General features: G+C 36.0%; 1 protein-coding gene across 1 annotated transcript in view; it reads left to right on the top strand.

Annotated features, from left to right (window-relative positions):
* Positions 1-17,646, top strand: part of LOC100366991 (protein jagged-1) — a 248,417-nt gene that overhangs the window by 75,363 nt on the left and 155,408 nt on the right. The window contains exons 6-8 of the mRNA XM_085495845.1: positions 3,624-3,754; positions 4,187-4,306; positions 7,053-7,394. Coding sequence (XP_085351971.1) covers positions 3,624-3,754; positions 4,187-4,306; positions 7,053-7,394 — 593 coding nt within the window. The remainder of the gene's footprint in view (positions 1-3,623; positions 3,755-4,186; positions 4,307-7,052; positions 7,395-17,646) is intronic.

A 17,646-nucleotide genomic window follows, 5' to 3' on the forward strand; every position in this document is an offset into this window, starting at 1 on the left:
TAACGAATAGGTTAAAAATAAGATTATTTTACAGCCCATCAATGATCAGTTTAGTGGAAAAAAGCAATTTGTAATAATACGTGTTGATTTAGCTTCCATTTTATTAGAGATACCCTGCCTTGCAAAATATCAGGTACTTGACTGATTGGCTTGAAAAAAGTACATGCTACTATTTTGTACACTTTATTGCAGACAACAACTTTTTATAAGTCTACTCCAGTTTGTTATGTCAAGTGCATTATTTATTTTTATATTGAAATACTATCAATGAAATAATGACAGACATAAACTCCTTAATTTGTTATCTAAATGTATAGTTGCATGCTTACCCCTTGATATTTGAAGAAGCAGGTTTGCCAGTGCTTGCCAGATATTTCTTCCATAATGTATAAAAATTACTGATGGTTCTTTCACATGCCGATATAATTACCCAGATAAATTCAGTTTTGGCAAATAATTAGTCACTCCCATTATCAAATAATAATGGTCATTAGAAATACTCATAAGTGAATCACTCTCAAAGCAATCTGGCATATGAAAAAACAAATCAGCTTAAAGACCCTCCAGCAATTCTCTGGCTTATACTTGTAAATAGATGGCTGTAAAAAAAAACAGAAATCCTCTATCAAATACACAGCATATAAATAGTCAGTTTCAAGGCCCCCAGGAATCCCCTATCAAATACACAGCATATAAATAATCAGTTTCAAGGCCCCCAGGAATCCTCTGTCAAATACACAGCATATAATTAGTCAGTTTCAAGGCCCCCAGGAATCCTCTATCAAATACACAGCATATAAATAGTCAGTTTCAAGGCCCCCAGGAATCCTCTATCAAATACATGACATATAAATAGTTTGATGTCTTTAGTTTGCGTAATACAGCAAAAGTTGACCTCAAGAGGGGGTGATGCAGACTTGATAATCTCAAGAATGTAAACTCCCACACACATAACACTCTTTCAGTCAAGCACAAACTATGGTTTGGCCTGCCTTAAGAGAAGCTATACAACTAGTTGATAAAAAGACAATAATGAGGTCAGTTGTAAGATATAGCTGTGGGAAATATTGCAGTGAATTCCAATAGAGTTTTATCTCAAGCTATCTAGTTAAATTGCTATCAAGTTCTTATTCAGCCTATTTCAGTGACTACTTCAGTCTATAAGGACTGTGTGTATAATATTTTCTAGCTGTGTTAATCACTTAAAGCATTTATCTGTTGGCTATAAGATAATAAACCCCTTCAAAAATCGCAATTCCCAAATGTTCTTAATACACTCCAATAAATACCAGTTCAAATAAAATAGTACAGAAAATTGTCTTTTTATCTCTGTTATTTAAAACCACAATGTATGTATGCATAGACTGTCTGGTTTCAGTAAATTACAAGTGTCATATGTGACTTGACATTCAATAGCTGAAGGTTATGAAATTTTCTATGATTTAAACATGTGTCTCTTGGTATTCACATTGTGACTGGCAACAATTTAATGTAAATATTTTATTTACCATAATTCATCTTTTTACTAATTTATTTTTGAGATGTTCAGTAAATCATATAAAGGTCAGTATAATATAGAGATACCTTCTAGTTAAGAGTTTTCAAATACGATACTGTGTTATTTTGGTGTGCTTCCTATCACAAGTAAGTGTTTCTATTTGTCTTGATTATTAGTTGGCCTTACAATCTTTACTAAAATTGTTTGTGCTTGTTGTTTTCAATCAGCTGCTTGTGTATATATGTAAGATTGCCATTCATAGTTCTAATCTATTTTGTTTTGTAAATGGATTTTATGATTATCTAGTAGATATCAGAGCATCTCCTTTTATTAACCTTTAACTACATGGCATTATAAAATATAACATCAAGAATTTGCTTGCCCTAATCAATCCATAACCTTATAAATACGAGTACTGACGAATTAATTTAAAGGCATGATGTATAGGAGTTGTGGCTAAGATACAGTGTTGTGTTTGAACCTACTTCTAACTGAATCATGTCTGTTGGCATTCATTGTTCAATTGACATTTCTGTTAACCTTTTGTTGTGTTACATATGGGTCTATGTGACATACATGTAGGCAACACATGTAAAATACATTGTTTGTTTACACAAAATGCAAAGCTTGTTGTACTAAGACCACTACCGCTCTCCTCTCATTGAAGATGACTTAATAATAGCTGCTCATTTTAGGTCACGAAGTGATATTTTTGATTTTTTCAAAATCTGCAACAGACCAGAATTATTTGTCGTATGTAAAATATTTGCATATTATTTATGAAATCACCAAAACAAGGCATCATCCAGTGTACAGACTGCTCATTTTTATAATCAACCTTCTTGTTCATGCATTAATTACCGTAAAGTACATATTAGTAATACTTCCTCATATTTGTTTATATTGCTTTTAATCTAACCATCAAGTGATTGTTATGGCAATGTATACATTTATTTTTACTGAAAAAATGTATTTTGTTCATTTCTGAAATTCTTCTATTAATATTTTGTGCTACTGAATGACCAGTTCCAAATTAAATACCTCAAATCCACAAAAAAGCCAAAGCAAACTTAACACATACATTATGCATGATATTATACATATGCACATCAATTTGTTTTTCGATCTGTTTCAAGATGGGCGAATCGCGGCCATTTGTGTGCTGAAAAATCATCAAAATCAAGCATTTCTGGCATTCCAGAACCGGATCTCGACTGTTTACAGATGGATTTTGTTCAAACATACATTCGACATTATGGGACCTTGATGTAGGACATTTTGTTTTTCAGATCGGATTTAAAATGGCTGACTGGCAGCCATTTTGTTTTGATGAATGCTGTTCAAGTGCCACATCTCTGACAGGCTTTGACTGATTGTGTTCAAATTTGATGTATTAAATTATACATCATGTCATAGATGTACAGATGTATTGGTTTGATGATCCGATTCAAAATGCTTTCCCAGAGCAGTATCTCTCAATATTGAAAAGTACTTGTTTGACAATCAGATACAAGATGACTAAATGTCAAACATTTTAATGTTATAAAATCATCATAATCAAGCATTAGCTTCTGGATCAATATCTCTGACAAGTTTATGTTCCAACTATCTTAGATTTGATAACTAACAGGGACTGTGCCATGCATGGCATAATTGCCCACTACATTTACATTGTACTATTAATCCACCTCTTTCATTGGCCAGTAATGAGTATATGCCTGTGTGTTCATGAATAAATTAATTGCTGTAAACAATGTTAATGAACAGTTTTGGCACTAGAAAAATGAAAAGAAATTGCATCTTGGCCACCAGAGGGCTTACTTTCAGTATCAGTTTGTCTTCACTGTACTCTCATTCCATAGAATAAATTCCATTACACTTCATTCATTCATTCATTCATTCATTCATTCATTCATTCATTCATTCATTCATTCATTCATTCATTCATTCGTTCCATTCATTCCATTCATTCATTCATTCATTCAATGATGATGGATGAGCCAGAGATGTGGGAAAGATATTTAATTTAAAGGTTGATACAAGATTCATAGGCTGTGTTCGAAAACCACTTCATATCAATCTCTGTATACAAGATTGTGAGTATTTGATATTTTATCATTGACAGTTGTCATTTTGGTTGGCAAGGTGAACTCTGTGATAGATGTCGACTATATCCAGGTTGTCAACATGGTACATGTGAAAGTCCCTGGCAGTGTAACTGCACTCTTAATTGGGGTGGAATGCTATGTAATAAAGGTAACATATTACTGTATTGTACCCTATTATACTTGACTGTTCGTCAATTTTCACCATATTCCAGAATCTTCGATATAGTCCAAACCAATGTGCCCTCTAATAGGACTGATTTTGTAGGAATGTTGAGTCACAATGGTATTACAAAAATCCAAAGTTGTCAGCTTCGGAACGAGAAATTCAAAAATGAATTTAGCTGGTATATGCCGACAGGATAATTGCACAAATAAAAGAGATTAATCAACACATCAAATTTTGGGGAGTTTAATTCACACAGATTTCACTGTATTTAAATTTGTGCACACTTTAATTATTATATAGTTCATTGCCAGTTTATAGGATTTAACTACATACATGATTTAAACATACAGAATATCATTTACATGTACCTTTTATGGATATTAAACCATTCATGAATTGTGTTTCTTGTCACAGACCTGAATCCTTGTGGTACCCAGCAGCCTTGTTTGAATGGTGGAACATGTTCAAATACTGAACCAGAACTGTATAATTGTGATTGTCTAGAGGGCTATTCAGGAAGAAACTGTGAGATAGGTATATTTATTTACTAACACTTAAGTTGTTTTAGGATTTCCATTCTGCTGCCCATAAATATATGATTTTTAAATTTCTACTGGACCATTTGGTGATTTGTAGATGCATCACTATGTAGTTGAATCCACTGTGAATTATGCTAACTTTATAACTTGCCCCTTATTGACTTGACCACATAAGGCATAATGCCAAACATGGCCTGTATGTTGGTGACAACACACATCTATGGGCATAATTTGACTGTAACTTTTACTTACGGTGAATCCAACATACATGATTATAGTATCAAATGTGAAAATATGAGTTAAGGCAGTTTGGGCCGAATTCAAGTTTTGCATTACTGAGCATGTTACTGCACATATACTATATTTACCCGGCTAAAAGCTCATGCCCGGGCAAACGCCCACCCCCCCCACTTTTGACACAATAAAAAAGTTGAGGTCATATCCAGGCATACGCCCAGAGGGTCTTTTTCTACACAAAAAATAACAAAAACAGTTGACTTTCTTGCAGTCTGTTGTGATGCTTATAAACTTTCTTTAAAAATAATAACTGTTAATTGCCTCACTGTAAAACAAGGGTTGAACGCGAAATAGCTTTGACAGCAAAATAGTTAATTTTGCTTTCTGCCTTCAGGACGCAGTCCGAAAACAGGGACTTATGTTTTGACCTCCGTGCATATGTGAGTCCATCCGTGCGTCCGGACCTGTATCTTAGAAATGCCTGGACCAATCACAATTAAACTTCACACATACATGATATTATACATATGCACATCAATTTGTTTCACGATCTGAATCAAGATGGCCGAATGGCGGCCATTTTTGTTCTAAAAATCATCAAAATCTAGCATTTCTCGGCTGTTTACAGATTAGACATTATGGGTTCCTGATGCACATAATTTTATTTTTCAGATTCGATTCAGAATGACTGGCGGCCATTTTGTTTTCATAAATAGACTTCTAGAGCCATATCTCTGACATGCTTTGACTGACTATGTTCAAATTTTTAGCTCCGCTGTCGACTTTGTCGAGCGGAGCTTATCATATGAGTGATTGTCCATTGGCGTTCGTGTCAATGTTTTACTTTTTCGACTTCTTCTTGAAAACTACAAGCCTGAATGCCTTGATACTTGGTGTGTATGTACCTCTCTTAGATTTGTTAATTTCATGATGATATCTTCAATTCTCTAATTTTGGTGAATATTTTTGTAATTTTTAGTAAAAAGTGATATTTTTGACTTCTTGTAAAAACCGCAAGTCCAATTGCTTTGATATTGCATATATAGATGCTACATGTGGAACTTTCTCAGATTTGTTCATTTCGTGATGATATCTTCAATTCTCTAATTTTGGTGAATATTTTTGTAATTTTTGGTAAAAAGTGATATTTTCGATTTCTTGTTAAGAACCGCAAGTCCAATTGCTTTGATATTACAAATATAGATACTACATGTGGACCTCTCTCAGATTTGTTCATTTCGTGATGATATCTTAAATTTCTTAATTTTGGTGAATATTTTTGTCATTTTTGGTTAAAAGTGATATTTTAAACTTCTTGTTAAAAACCAAAAGTCCAATTGCTTTGATATTACATATATAGGTACTACATGTGGACCTTTCTCAGATTTGTTAATTTTGTAATGATATCATCAATTTTCTAATTTTGGTGAATATTTGTGTTATTTTTGGTAAAAAATTAAATTTTCGACTTCTTGTTAAAAACCGCAAGTCCAATTGCTTTGATATTACATATATAGGTACTACATGTGGACCTCTCTCAGATTTGTTCATTTTGTGATGATATCCTCAATTCTCTAATTTTGGTGAATATTTTTGTTATTTTTGGTAAAAAGTGATATTTTTGACTTCTTGTTAAAAACCGCAAGTCTGATTGCTTTGATATTACATATATAGGTACTACATGTGGACCTCTTTCAGATTTGTTCATTTTGTGATGATATCTTCAATTATCTAATTTTGTTGAATATTTATGTCATTTTTGGTAAAAATATATTTTTGAATTATTGTTGAAAACAACAAGTCCAATTGCTATACATACTTATACATACATGTATTGTTCATTTTCTAATGATATCTTCAGTTCTTTAATTGAAATGTGCCTTGCTAACAGCGGAGCTATCTCAGCCGAGAGGCTGCTTGTATTACAATGTCGCCAAGTGTCATTTTCAAACACATTTGTTTTTGTTTTATTATTAACAAAATATATTCTGAACAAAGTTTCAAATATAAACGAAAACCAACTAACTGCAACTGAAATATTTGTTGTTATACTAAAAACAATGGAACGTTTATAGGCTTAATGTTGAATTTAGATCGTGTTATAATCCAAATCCCCTAGAAAGAGTTGTAAGCACAAATTTTTATATGTTTATTGTATCAAAATTAGAGGGTGGTCGTTTACCTGGGCATGGGCTCTTACCCAGATTAATATGGTAATATCATACTGAAAACTGACTAAATTATATGTAAAGTTTTTGATAAGTTTTAGCAATATAGATTTGTATGAATAATAATGTACGACTTTTTTGACCCAATTTTGAGATACGAAGAAATAATCTCACCATGGAAACCAGTGTAAATATGTTAGTTCGACCATTTGCCTTGTCTCAAACCTTCTTAACTACTCTCGGTTACTGTGGATATATTTTGGTATGTACATAATTAATTTTCATTTCTCAGTAATCATGATTGGAATGTTCAATAACTTTTGTTTGGTTCAACAGCTGAACATGCCTGCGCATCAAATCCATGTTTCAATAGTGCTACATGTATAGAATCAAATGGAGAATTTCATTGTATCTGCTCGCCTGGTTGGACTGGAGTTACTTGTACAGATAATATTGATGACTGCACAGATAGCCCATGTTTGAATGGTGGTACTTGTAGTGATGGAATTAATGGATTTCAGTGTTTATGTTTACCTGGATGGAATGGTGCTAATTGTGCTTTGGATCAAAATGAATGTCAAGGCAGTCCATGTGTACATGCATTCAATTGTCGAAATCTTGTAGGCGACTACATCTGTGACTGTCAACCAGGATGGACAGGCAAGAATTGTGATCACAGTAAGTACATTAATCACATCACCATATTGGATAAGGAGGCTGTGCCAGATAATGTGTGAGGAGTCTGTGCAAGATAATGTGTGAGGAATCTGCAAGATAAAGTATGAGCAGTCTGCAAGATAATGTGTGAGCAGTCTGCAAGATAATGTGTGAGCATTCTGCAAGATAATGTGTGAGCATTCTGTAAAATAATGTGTGAGGAGTCTGTGAGAGAAGGTGTAAGGAGTCTGCAAGATAACATGTGAGGAGTCTGTGCGAGATAACGTGTGGGGAGTCTGTGCGAGATAACGTGTGAGGAGTCTGCGAGATAACGTGTGAGGAGTCTGTAAGAAAAGGTGTAAGGAGTCTGTGAGATAACAACTGAGGAGTCTGTGTGAGATAACGTGTGAGGAGTCTTTGCAAGATAACCTGTGAGAAGTCTGTGCGAGATAACTTGTGATGAGTCTGTGCGAGACAACGTGTGAGGAGTCTGTGCGAGATAACATGTGCGGAGTCTGTGCAAAATAACGTGCGAGAAGTCTGTGCGAGATAACGTGTGAGGAGTCTGTGCAAGATAACATGTGAAGAGTCTGCAAGATAACATGTGAGGAGTCTGCGAGATAACGTGTGAGGTGTCTGTGCAAGATAACTTGTGAGGAGTCTGTGCGAGATAACATGTGAGAAGTCTGTGCGAGATAATGTGTGAGGAGTCTGCAAGATAACATGTGAGAAGTCTGTGCGAGATAATGTGTGAGGAGTCTGTGCGAGATAACATGTGAGGAGTCTGTGCGAGATAATGTGTGAGGAGTCTCCGAGATATTGTGTGAGGAATCTGCGAGATAACGTGTGAGTCTGTGCGAGATAACATGTGAGGAGTCTGTGCAAGACAACATGTGATGAGGATGTGCAAGGTAACATGTGAGGAGTTTGTGCGAGACAATATATGAGGAGTCTGCGAGACAACATGTGAGGAGTCTGCGAGATAACGTGTAGGGAATCTGCAAGATAACGTGTGAGCAGTCTGCAAGATAATGTGTGAGGAGGCTGTGAGATAATGTGTAAAGAGTCTGTGTAAGATAACAACTGAGGAGTCTGCGTGAGATAACGTGTGAAGAGTCTGCGAGATAAAGTGTGAGGAGTCTACAGAATAACCTGTGAGGAGTATGTGCGAGATAACTTGTGAGGAGTCTGTGCAAGATAACATGTGAGGAGTCTGTGCGAGATAACGTGTGAGGAGTCTGTTTGAGATTAAGTTGTGAGGAGTCTGTGCAAGATAACGAGTGAGGAGTCTGCACGAGATAACGAGTGAGGAGTGTGCAAGATAACGTGTGAGGAGTCTGTGAGATAACGTGTGCAGATTCTACGAGATAACGTGTGAGGAGTCTGAAATAACGTGTGAGCAGTCTGCGAGATAATGTGTGAGGAGTCTGTGCGAGATAACATGTGAGGAGTTTGTGCGAGATATTGTGTGAAGAGTCTGTTTGAGATAACGTGTGAGGAGTCTGTGCGAGATAACATGTGAGGAGTCTGCGAGATAACATGTGAGGAGTCTGTGCGAGATAACATGTGAGGAGTCTGTGCAAGATAACGAGTGATGAGTCTGTACGAGATAACGAGTGAGGAGTATGCGAGATAACCTGTGAGGAGTCTGTGCGAGATATTGTGTGAGGAGTCTGTGCGAGATAACGAGTGAGGAGTATGCGCGAGGTAACGAGTGAGAAGTCTGCGAGATAACCTGTGAGGAATCTGTGCGAGTCAGGAGTATGTGAGATGACGTGTGAGGAGTCTGCAAGATAACATGTGAGGAGTCTGTGAGATAACGTGTTAGGAGTCTGCGAGATAACGTGTGAGGAGTCTGTGAGATAACGTGTAAGGAGTCTGTGCGAGATAACGTGTAGGGAGTCTGCGAGATAACGTATGAGTAGTCTGAAATAACGTGTGAGCAGTCTGCAAGATAATGTGTGAGGAGTCTGCGAGATAATGTGTAAGGAGTCTGTGTAAGATAACGACTGAGGAGTCTGTGTGAGATAACGTGTGAGGAGTCTGCTAGATAATGCGTGAGGAGTCTGTGCGAGATAATGTGTAAGGAGTCTGTGTAAGATAACGACTGAGGAGTCTGTGTGAGATAACGTGTGAGGAGTCTGCTTGATAATGCGTGAGGAGTCTGTGCGAGATAATGTGTGAGGAGTCTGCGGGATAACGTATGAGGAGTCTATGTGAGATAACGTGTGAGGAGTCTGTGTGAGACAACATGTGAGGAGTCTGCGAGATAACGTGTGAGGTGTCTGCGAGATAATGTGTAAGGAGTTTGCGTGAGATAACTTGTGAAAAGTCTGTGTGAGATAACATGTGAGAAATCTGTGCAAGAGAACACGTGAGAGGGGTCTGTACGAGATAACGTGTGAAGAGTCTGTTTGAGATAACGTGTGAGGAGTCTGTGCAAGATAACGAGTGAGGAGTCTGCGTGAGATAACGAGTGAGGAGTATGCGAGATAACGTGTGAGGAGTCTGCAAGATAACCTGAGAGGAGTCTGTGCGAGATAACATGTGAGGAGTCTGCGAGATAACGTGTAAGAAGTCTGTGCGAGTTAACGTGTTAGGAGTCTGCGAGATAATGTGTGAGTGTTTGTGCGAGATACTGTGTGAGGAGTCTATGCAAGATGTGTGAGGAGTCTGCGAGATAAGGTGTGAGAAGTCTGCGAGATAACGTGTGAGGAGTTTGTGCGAGGTAATGTGTCATGAGTCTGAGATAACGTGTCAGAAGTCTGCGAGATAATGTGTGAGGAGTCTGTGAGATAACGTGTGAGGAATCTGTGCGAGATAGCGTTCGTTTGTTCATTTCATGATGATATCTTCAATTCTCTCATTTTAATTACCTTGCCCGTACCATCAAAGATGGAAGGGAAAGGTATATTAAGGGAAAGATTTTGTCCGGCGTTGTTGTTGTTGTCGTTGTCGTCGTTAATAATTGTTATTGTGTGCAAAATAACTTTACTAATTCTATTCCAAACTTCATCAAACTTGGTCACCTTATTCATCAGTATAATGTCTTCCCTGAGTTTGAACAACAGATGTCCTGTATGAAAATATCATGCAAAAATTGAGAAAATCTGATAAAATATTTTGACTGTTTCTACTTGACTGATCACTGGTGATACACATCAAAGGTCACTGATGTCAGTGGAAATATGCATTGTTGTATGTGTAATAATATCCTTGGTAATGTATACCAGAATCCCATACTGGGTTTCAAAACCAACTCATGGAGAGATTGCACAGTCTGATACACATTTGCAAACCTACCAATAAAATCTTTACAGAAAACAAGATGTCAGAAAATCAATATAAGCACTCCTATGAACTGGGTGCCAAACTTTAATCAAGATCTGAAGCTAATAGAAAATCTGTTTAGTTCAAAGTTATCAAATCAAAAACAATACATAAAAAATACATAAAAAGCAAAAGATTTCATCCACATTTTAAAAAGAAAATTGTTCTAAAATATATGTATTCTGTATTTGACAAACAGTTCATTTGACAAATGAAAACTCGCAGGAATACGTTTCAGCTATTAGAACAGAATGATAGAGTTTTCATAATACTAGTTTAAAAACGCACTTTGAAGATTGCAGTGTTTGAAGATGTAGATTCTCAGGAGGCAACAGTACTGTTGACTTCTCCCTCCACTGGACACCAACTAACTATTTAAGTTGATTTGCATACAAAGCAGAGCTCACAACATGATAGCTATTCATAAAGGGTGTTTTTTTTTTACTTTTCATGTAATACAAAATATTTGGACTAAAGCCAGCTAAAATTTTCTGTTATCTTGCATGTTTTATGAATCTATTCACGTCTAAATGCAGAACTTTTTTTTTTTCGATGAGGCATTTATTTTTATACTAAAAGATCTGAATTACTTTGAATAAAACTGGAAATTATGTCCCTTAAAATAATTAAACAAATAAGGCACCAATGTTTTTGTAAGATATTTACATCTTTTAAGGACATTCGGTAGACTGATTCACTGTTGGTTCAACCCCAAAACTTGTTTGTATTCAAAATTAATTATGACAATGCATATTTATATTGAAACAAACTGTGATAGAGGGAATTATATTACTGTAGAATACTTTATTTTCGCTTGGAATTTATTTTCGCTATTTTCGCTGAAGGGATGATTCAGTGAAAATAAAATCCAGCGAATATACTTTTTTTCCTATGTTTCACATTAAACTAATCAAAAATCAGTGAAAATAAATTCCATACAAAACGCCCTAAAAGCCTTTTCAGCGAAAATTAATTCCAGCGAAAATAAAGTATTCCACAGTATATAACAAAGGGCAAGGTCACCATAGTTCAACTATGTTTAATATTTGTTGTCTTTTTTAGTTAAAATTTATAGTTTTGTCTTCTTGTTAAAAAGTCTGATTGCTTTGATACTATACATATACCTCTCTCAGATTTATTCATTTCGTGATGATATATTCAATTTTCTAAAAGTGATATTTTCAAATTCCAATCTTCAGTTCTTAATTGAAATGTGTTTTGCTAAAAGCGGAGCTTTCTCAGTCGACAGGCTGCTTGTTTAATTTTCTGGTGACTTCAGTGTACAACTTGATGTTCATCTAGATCTAGATTCTAATGGATGTTAAGTGATTAAAAATTATTATTATTACACTTTTATGATATCAATATATATTTACATTATTACTAATGCATTGTAATACAACTAATTCAAATTGATAGAAATTACAATATAAAATATTCCACCAGTAATCCTTTTCAAAGGTGTATTTCGCAGTCAGTGTTATTTACGAAATATTTGTTTTTAGGTTCATAAACTTGCTTGGCAATACCCACGCCAATTAGATATGATGTGTACATATTTTAATAAATAAAAATGAAATATCTGCTGTCGACTTTGTCGAGCAGAGCTTATCATATGAGTGATTGTCCGACGTCGTTCGTGTCAATGTTTTAATTTTTGACTCCCATGTGCGAAGCACAAAATGGGAGTCTTTGCAGTTAGTGTGTCTGTATGTATGTGTGTGTGTGTGTGTGTGTGTGTGTGTGTGTGTGTGTGTGTGTGTGTGTGTTGGTGTAGACGTAGAAGTGGAGCCTGTAGACCAGACATACACAAACAAAGTGAAGCCCTTTGTACAAGTGGAGCCCCAAATTGGTGGCTCCACAATGTTTCATAATTTATATTAATATTTAATCCAATTTAAGTCAGGTTTGCGAAGCTTAGGTTTAGTATCGGGGAAGGTATGGTTCATGTTATATTAATATTAATATAATTATACCATACCTTACCCCGATACTAAACCTAAGCTTCGCAAAAATTTCTATGTTCAGTCACGGGATATTCAACTCTAGTTTAATTAAACTTAATTAAAGTGCAATTCTCCATTGTATTGCATTGTAATTGAGTTTAATTAAACTCCAATTAAAACGCAACCCTATATAGGAACGCGTTTTAATCGAGTTCATATCGCAACTATATTAAAAGTTAATTCAACTATATTAAAAGTTAATTCAATGGTGGCTCCACAATTCATGGGACACCTGTATGTGTGTGTGTGTATGTGTGTTCGTCTGTTGCACTGATATCTCAAGAACCATACATCAGTTTTTGATGAAACTTGGTGCATAGATGCTCTGGCCCAATGCGCAGATTTGATTAGGTTTTGGTAAAATTCCATGCATATTAATTACCTAATTTGCATGATAATTAGCTAATTTTTAGCTTTTCCATGACTGTTCCACTGATATCTAAACAACCACTCATTGGATTTTGATGAAACTAGTTACATAGATGCTCTGAACTAATGCTAGGTTTTGATTAGTTTTTAGTAAAAATTGCCTAATTACTAATTACTAATGATTAGTCAATTTTCGTTTTTTCCACTGATATCTCAAGTACTACCGTAAAAACTCAATTAATTCGCGGTCTCTATTAGTTCGTGCACCATTTTATTTTCGAACGCTAATTTTTAAATGTATCCTTTTAATTCGCGGCGTTCAAAAACATGTTTAAAATTGTATCCTATTAATTCGCGGGCCAGAATAAAGTGGATAACTCAGAATATATTGCATGAAGACATTAAAAATATACATATAATTTTATATTATCAGTACTTGGTGTCGCCGCAATCGCAGATGATCTTCTTCATCATAGTCTTTCAGTTAGCAAGCAGTTTAGGTTTGGTGAAGATTTGATGTGAAAAAATCATTCCCCCACGACACTACAGATGTTGGGCAAGATTATTACTGGGATTATTACTTAGTCGATAAATATCCATCGGTCAGCACGTCGATTACGAATTTCCGTGATGGAAAGCTTAGTACAGGGCTTTTTCGTCGCTGGTCCATAGGGTTGCCTCGACCATGTGTCCGCCATTATTCTATTATGTCATTTAAGTGAACCGCCCTATGGTGCATAAATTGACATTTTTGATTGGTCGGGCGATTGACCTCGTGTCACGTTTTCATTCTACCGGATTCGGTAAAAAACAGAGTTAAGCGGTCATGTACTTTCTACAAATCTAACCTTGTACGCACAATCTTGTACTGACGTGTTTTTTGTCCAAGAAAGAAGTTCCCTTTCATTTAACCCCCAGTTAACTCTTCGCGTCCATGGTATTTGTGGGAGTTGAAAGATTTTTTGAACAAATGACAAGTAACTATATTGATTTGCGTCAAGCTGGGTGGCCCGAATTTAAATATCAGTGCATGAACTCTGGATGTCATTGCCCAATGCCACACGTAATTCAAACGCGTGGTTATCAGAGTTCAGTTGAAATGTACGTGAATAATGCGATCGAAGTCCGCTGCCCAGAGTTTATTATATTATAGTAAAATTTAATTTGACGTATGGTATGTTTATGTTTGCATAATTATTACGAATGCAACACATTATCAAGTCGGTGATATTGAAATATTCACAGACCCAATACCCCGGGTCAGTGCCCTAACAATAGTTAAAAAAAATAATTATCATGAAAGCAATACATAACGAAGTTGAAATATTCAGAGCTGGTACAATATTGTAAACAAATTTGCGTAATTAGAAAAGCAGTGCACTAAGTAAACGACGTTGATATATTCAAGCCAGTACAGAGTTGCATACAAGTTGCGTAATTACAGTACCTTCGGATATAATAACAATTTTACTAGATCGACGCGCAGGGCACGAAAGAAAAAGGTTGCTAAGGTAACGCGCCAGTTCAGTGTGTGACTTGGGGGTCAAACTTCGGTCAACACACACTTGATGTCAGCATCGCCGTGCAGCAAGTTTCGCAAAGAAGTACTTGAAGTTCAATTGCGTCCCAAAATGATGACGCTGATCACTCAGTTGTCGCAGCGTGTGTTGTGTCATGTCCATGATGCACCCAGTTTCGACTTTGGCTTGCTTTTCCTTCTTAGTGCATGTTCTTGTTCACGTAAAATGCGACCTCTCACCAATGTATTAAAACACTTTGAATTTATACTTCGCATGATTATATTTGGTCACCGCGAAACATTATTTTTTTTAAACATTTTCTGAGACTATTTTTATCAACGCAGGGTTATATTTCCAGACAAGATGGGCTTCGTAATAACTACCATAACATCGCCCGGGCGATGCCTAGAAAAATAAAAAAAGGCTGCAACCAGACGGCTACTTTGTAGCCACGTGTTCATTGTTTGTTTGTGTACAGAGTGACCTTTGCCATTTCACTGTTTCATTTCAATGTGTAACTTGGTGCGTGGTCTTTGACGCAGTGCGTGTTCTCTGCCCGACTATACGCCATGAATGTCGCTAGCCACGAGTCTCAGAGGCACTAAAAAAACGTCCTGTAATCGTGTTCATTGGAAAACAAAACAAATCACTAATAAATTTATGAAAACAGCTTCTTTTTGAATCGATTAAAAAGTACTCTTTTAATTCGCGCACCAAAAACCAATAATTTCCGTTTTTACGCTATTAATTCGTGCACTTGAAAAAATAATTATTTTTACTATCGCGAATTAATCGAGTTTTTACGGTATCATATTTCAATGAAACTTGGTACATAGATGTCATATGACACTGCACAGACCTGATAGTTTTTAAGGTAATATCAGTGCTTATTAATTACCTAATTTGCATAATTAATTAATTTTCAGCTTTTGATGTTTCAAGTAGTAAGCATTACATTTCAATGAAACTTGGTACATAGATACTCAAGGACTATGCAGAGATTGATTGTTTTGGGATAAATTGGATAATTTTGGGTTAAAATCTGTACATATTAATTACTAATTTGCATAATTAACCACTTTTAAGCTATCACACTGATATCTAAAGTACTAATTATTCCATTTCAATGAAACTTAGTACAATGATGCTCCAGGACAATGTACAAACCTGATTAGTTTGGGGTTAAAATCTGTTTATATTAATTCCCTAATTAGCATAATAATTCATAATTTTTAGCTCCGCTGTCGACTTTGTCGAGCGGAGCTTATCATACATTGTATGAGTGATTGTCTGGCGTCCGGCGTCCGTGTCAATGTTTTACTTAAACTACTAGCCTGAATGCTTTGATACTTGGTGTATATGTACCTTGGGTAGACCTCTCTCAGATTTGTTCATTTCATGATCATACATGTATCTTCAATTCTCTAATTTTGGTGAATATTTTTGTCATTTTTGGTAAAAAGTGTTATTATCGACTTCTTGTTAAAAACCGCAAGTCCAATTGCTTTGATATTACATATATAGGTACTAAATGTGGATCTCTCTCAGATTTGTTCATTTTGTAATGATATCTTCAATTCTCTAATTAGTCCCCGTTCGGACGCAGTCCGAAAACGGGGACTTATGTTTTGCCCTGTGTGCGTCCGTCCGTGATCACCTGTATCTCGAACATGCATGGACCGTTTAAGTTCAAACTTCACTCATACATCACACATTATATGGGACATATGCACATGCATTTTTTTCATGATCCGATTAACGATAGCCGAATAGCGGCCATTTTAAGGCCGAAAATGCATATAAATCGCACATTTTCACCATTCCGGACCCGGATCTCAGTTATGCATGGACGGATTTTGTTCAAATTTGGTACATACATTAAACATAATAGGACCTTGATGCACGTCATTTTTTTTTTTGGATCGGGTTCGAAATAGCCGACTGGCGGCCATTTTGTTTTAAAGAATTCAGTTCTGGATCCGTATCTGAGACATGCTTGGATTGATCGAGTTCAAACTTCACACACACAAGGTACATCATGTCACAAATATGTATGTGCATTTGTTTCATGATCTCATTAACGATAGCCAAATGGCGGCCGCTTTAAGGCCGAAAATGCATTGAAATCGCACATTTTCACCATTCTGGACCCGGATCTCAGTTATGCATGGACGGATTTCATTCAAATTTGGTACATACATTAAACATAATAGGACCTTGATGCACGTCATTTTTTTTTTCAAATCAAGTTCGAAATAGCCGACTGGCGGCCATTTTGTTTTAAAGAATTCAGTTCTGGATCCGTATCCGAGACATGTCTGGATTGATCAAGTGCAAACTTCACACACACAAGGTACATCATGTCACAAATATGTATGTGCATTTGTTTCATGATCTCATTAACGATAGCCAAATGGGGGCCGCTTTAAGGCCGAAAATGCATTGAAATCGCACATTTTCACCATTCCGGACCCGTATCTCAGTTATGCATGGATGGATTTTGTTCAAATTTGGTACATACATTAAACATAATAGGACCTTGATGCACGTCTTTTTTTTTTTTCGAGTCAAGTTCGAAATGGCCGACTGGCGGCCATTTTGTTAAAGAATTCAGTTCTGGATCCGTATCCAAGACATGTCTGCATTGATCAAGTTCAAACTTCACACACACATGGTACATCATGTCACAAATAGATATGTGCATTTGTTTCATGATCTGCTTAACAATAGCGGAGTGATGGCCATTTTAAGGCCGAAAATGCATCAAAATCACATATTTTCACAATTCCAGAACCGGATCTCAGTCATGCATGGATGGATTTTGTTCAGATTTAGCACAATGTGTTGTACATATGCAGGTGCATTTCGGTCATGATCTGCTTTGAATGTATATGTCACTCAAATATGAACGGAACGGGACGTGTCATTGACAATGACTTGTTTTGGTGAATATTTTTGGTAAAAAGTGATATTTTCGACTTCTTGTTAAAAACCGCAAGTTCAATTGCTTTGATATTACATATGTAGGTACTACATGTGGACCTCTTT

The sequence above is a fragment of the Saccoglossus kowalevskii genome, chromosome 2 (assembly GCF_978046115.1).
Source record: "Saccoglossus kowalevskii chromosome 2, keSacKowa6.1, whole genome shotgun sequence".
Taxonomy (NCBI): Eukaryota; Metazoa; Hemichordata; class Enteropneusta; family Harrimaniidae; genus Saccoglossus; species Saccoglossus kowalevskii.